Source organism: Propithecus coquereli, unplaced genomic scaffold (genome assembly GCF_000956105.1).
Source record: "Propithecus coquereli isolate 6110/MARCELLA unplaced genomic scaffold, Pcoq_1.0 Scaffold48, whole genome shotgun sequence".
NCBI classification, from domain to species: domain Eukaryota; kingdom Metazoa; phylum Chordata; class Mammalia; order Primates; family Indriidae; genus Propithecus; species Propithecus coquereli.
The window spans coordinates 4,200,488-4,203,933 of record NW_012150618.1 but is presented as its reverse complement, the minus strand read 5'-3'; the positions used below and the strand labels follow the sequence as shown (position 1 = coordinate 4,203,933).

Here is a 3,446-nt window from a genome sequence, read left to right as displayed (position 1 = left end):
ATACCTATTTTATGAATCCTAAACCTACATAAATTTAAGCTTTTCATTTTCCAAATGAAAAATAAGTATACAATATTCTACAGTAAAATTTCCAAATATATACGAGGATAGCTGCTTTAGAAACTTTTTTGACTTAATCAAACTTTAAGACTTTCTTCGATAACTCAAATTAAGAAAAACATAAATCTTATGAGGTCAGTCTTTAGTATTCAATTTCCTTACAAGCCAGTAAGTTAAATGTGACATGAATATTTCAGAAAATCTGATATTACTGAGGTAATAATGGCTTTACTGTACACCCACTGTGACCCAGAGATTTCATACATTTTGTTTCTATTCCTCACAAAAATGCTGAAAAGTAGATACTATTGTCTACATTCTACAGATGAGAAATTGCAACGTAGGCTGAAGAGACTTGCCTAGCAGCAGGAGGCCGTGAAGGGTCTGAAGGAGAATTCAATTCCTGGTCTCTGTTTCTGCTGTGACGCCGCCTTCCCACAGTGCTTGCTGCCTGTTAGTAACGCTGCATGTCAGAGTTTTGCTTAGAGCGTGTTGGCAGCTACACAGATCAACACATAAAATACGGGATTTGGAGTACATTTATTTATGTATCTGTACAATTTTAATTCTTTCACATCTCCTTCCTTCTCTAATTGGTCCTATTTGCATAAAAGAGATAATTTCCTCCTTAAACTTCGCAACATGTACTGAAGAGTAGCTCACTCATTTGTAAAATTCAACAGTTCTCTCAGGAGCTCTGGCTCAGGTCAGCCCTCTCTCTCTCTCTCTCTCTCTTTCTCTCTCACTCACTCACTCACTCTCTCCCTGTCTTCCCCTTCCAACTCACAGATATAAAGGTTAATATCAAATGGAGGTCTATGCCAAATTACTGACAGTTTATTCTGGAAAACAACTTTCTTATCTAAGGGTGTGTTTAATATTAGGCATTTTAGTGTGTACTGAGACTGTATTTCCTGAAAACAAAAGCAAGATCTATGATGTTATTCTGTAGGTCAGAAATCAAAATGTGGAATACATTGCATGTAAAATTTAATGTTACTGTTGGAAGTAGATTTTTACTGTTTCTTCCTAAATTACAGTACATACAACTGTGAAAAATAACCGATTAACACTAATGATTTTTGTCTCTAGCTGATGAGATGGATTATCAGCGAAATCTATGCAGTGTGGAAGATATTCAATGGAGGGATTATGAGCAACTATTTTAAAGGGACTTCAGGAGAACCTCCTCTTCTCCTCTGGAAGCCCTGGGAACACATATATTCTCTATGCAAGGCTGTGAAGGGCCATATGCCGTTGTTCAATAGCTATGGCAAGTATGTTGTGAAACTTTACTGGATGGTAAGTAAGTTCAAGTTCATTTGCATGAAAATTCATGTGTCTTTCATATTGCAATATATTTGCCGTTCACACCGTTACCTGGGCTAGTACAGGATAATTCAGTTTATACAGGATGTCAATCGTGTAGCTGCTGGGGGATACTGCCCTGCATATGTAATTTGTGAGCAATAAGAAACACAGTAGCTCCTCCCGTGACGCCAGTCCCACGTGCTTTGTAAACTGGTGCTGCCTGGACTCCTGAGGCATGACCACTCTGTGCAGACGCTGGTCCTGCCGCTGCTTCTGCACTGCCAGGCTGAGGCCAGCTGGGCAGGCAGGTGGATGCACAGGGCTTCCCCGTCCCTCTTCCCTCTGTGATATAGTGTCAGCATCACCGGCAGGTGGCAATGCTAGCAGCGCATCATCCAATTCTTCTCTCCTGGCCTTTGCTGCAGCTAAGGGGCCTGAGCCCATCAGTTCTGTGTCCTAAACTTGAGATTTGTTTTCACTTTAAGAAATCTTACTTTGAGGCAGAAAGATTTTACCTCTGCCTAAAACAGAAGCAAATGGGAGAGTAGGAAATGCAAATAGGGAATCCAACCTCGCTTTTGAATATGGCAAAGTAGACTCACACCACATTTAACAATGCTAGATCATATCAAACTCCTTTGGCTTTTACTGGTCCTAGTCACTGGGAAAGAATGTTCTTCCTGAACATTTGAAGGAATGGGAAGAGTATAACAAGTTAAAAATTCCATTATGTATTTCTCAGACTATGACTTTTTCCTTAATGGGCCTGAGCCATCTATTTTCCTGGGGTGAGGAATGTTGAAGGGCCAGTAATTAGAAGTTATTACAATCATCGCAATGGGAAGGGAAAGAGAAAGAAGGTGATATAGCCTCTAATATCTAAAATAGGATTTTGTTTTTTAAAAATTCAAATCAAGACAAATAACCTCGACGCCTTGTTAGGAGAGAAAACAAAAAAGCACTTTTATCTTCTTTAGTTACCAACAGACTAGACTTTAGGGTTTTAAATGTGTGCAGAGGAGTGAGCCGGAGGGTGTGGCATAAAGAAAGGAGAAAACCCAGCGGATGGTGTCGAGGTGTTGTAGAAAGAAGGTGAACACAGGAAGAGTGGGAGGGAGGTCAAAAGTATTATATTTCAAAACATTGAAGCAACCCTGGTAGTTTCTCTGTCTCTTTTTCTCTCCCTTCCCCCCCTTCTCCCCTCTTCCTGACACATCCTTCTTTCTTTTCAAATTTCCCTCTGGATAAGGGCAAACATTTACTAACACAAGGTTCTGTTTTGCAAAGAAAATGTGACTTACTTATCCTTAACTCTACTGATTCCTCACAAGCCCAAAAACACTTGATTCAGATTTTTTTTTTTAAATGCATTTAGTCCACTTTGGGAATCTCAGTCTGATCCAATTATTTAGCCCATGTCTTTAGATCAATTAGCCTTTAGGGAAGAGTGTGGTCAGAGACCAGACCCCAAGTCTCATGGCTTCCTCTGGTTCCCCATTGGTCTCACCTGAGGACTGATTTGTGAGGATGCTGTTCAGCAGGCGAGCACTGAGATACAACAGGTCCTATAGGAATTATTTTGGTAGGCGTGTGATAGATTTGCAACTGTCTGGTTTTCTGGTTGGTAGAAATCTGTTCTCTCTGGGCTAAGGGCAGAAATTTCTATGTCTTTCTATATATATTTTGCTAATTTTATATTGATAGACATTTAGGTTATGACCAGTGTTTTACCAAACAAACAATGTTGAAAAATAAGATCTTTGTGAATATATTTTTTGTCCATTAATATGGATTTTTTTCTAGGATTTCTATGTATGCCAACCTACATTCAAATTCCTAATTTTGATAAGTATATTCAAGTTACTCTTGTATTTTAATTTGTGTGTAAATACCATTTATATTTGATATATTGGGATTTAAGTCTGTAATTTTATTATTGAAGTCTATAATCTGTTATCAAGTCTATCATATTTTACATTAATTTTTATTTATTGTATTCTTTACCTCTTTTCCTATATTCCTGCATATTTATTGAACATTCTTTAGAATTTCATTTTGATTTATCTATCTTTTGA

At 38.1% G+C, this 3,446-nt stretch overlaps 1 protein-coding gene across 1 annotated transcript in view; it reads left to right on the top strand.

Moving 5' to 3' along the window:
- The window catches only part of ADGB (androglobin), a 203,795-nt gene that overhangs the window by 42,101 nt on the left and 158,248 nt on the right, over positions 1-3,446 (top strand). Inside the window, exon 3 of the mRNA XM_012655518.1 lies at positions 1,153-1,362. Coding sequence (XP_012510972.1) covers positions 1,153-1,362 — 210 coding nt within the window. The remainder of the gene's footprint in view (positions 1-1,152; positions 1,363-3,446) is intronic.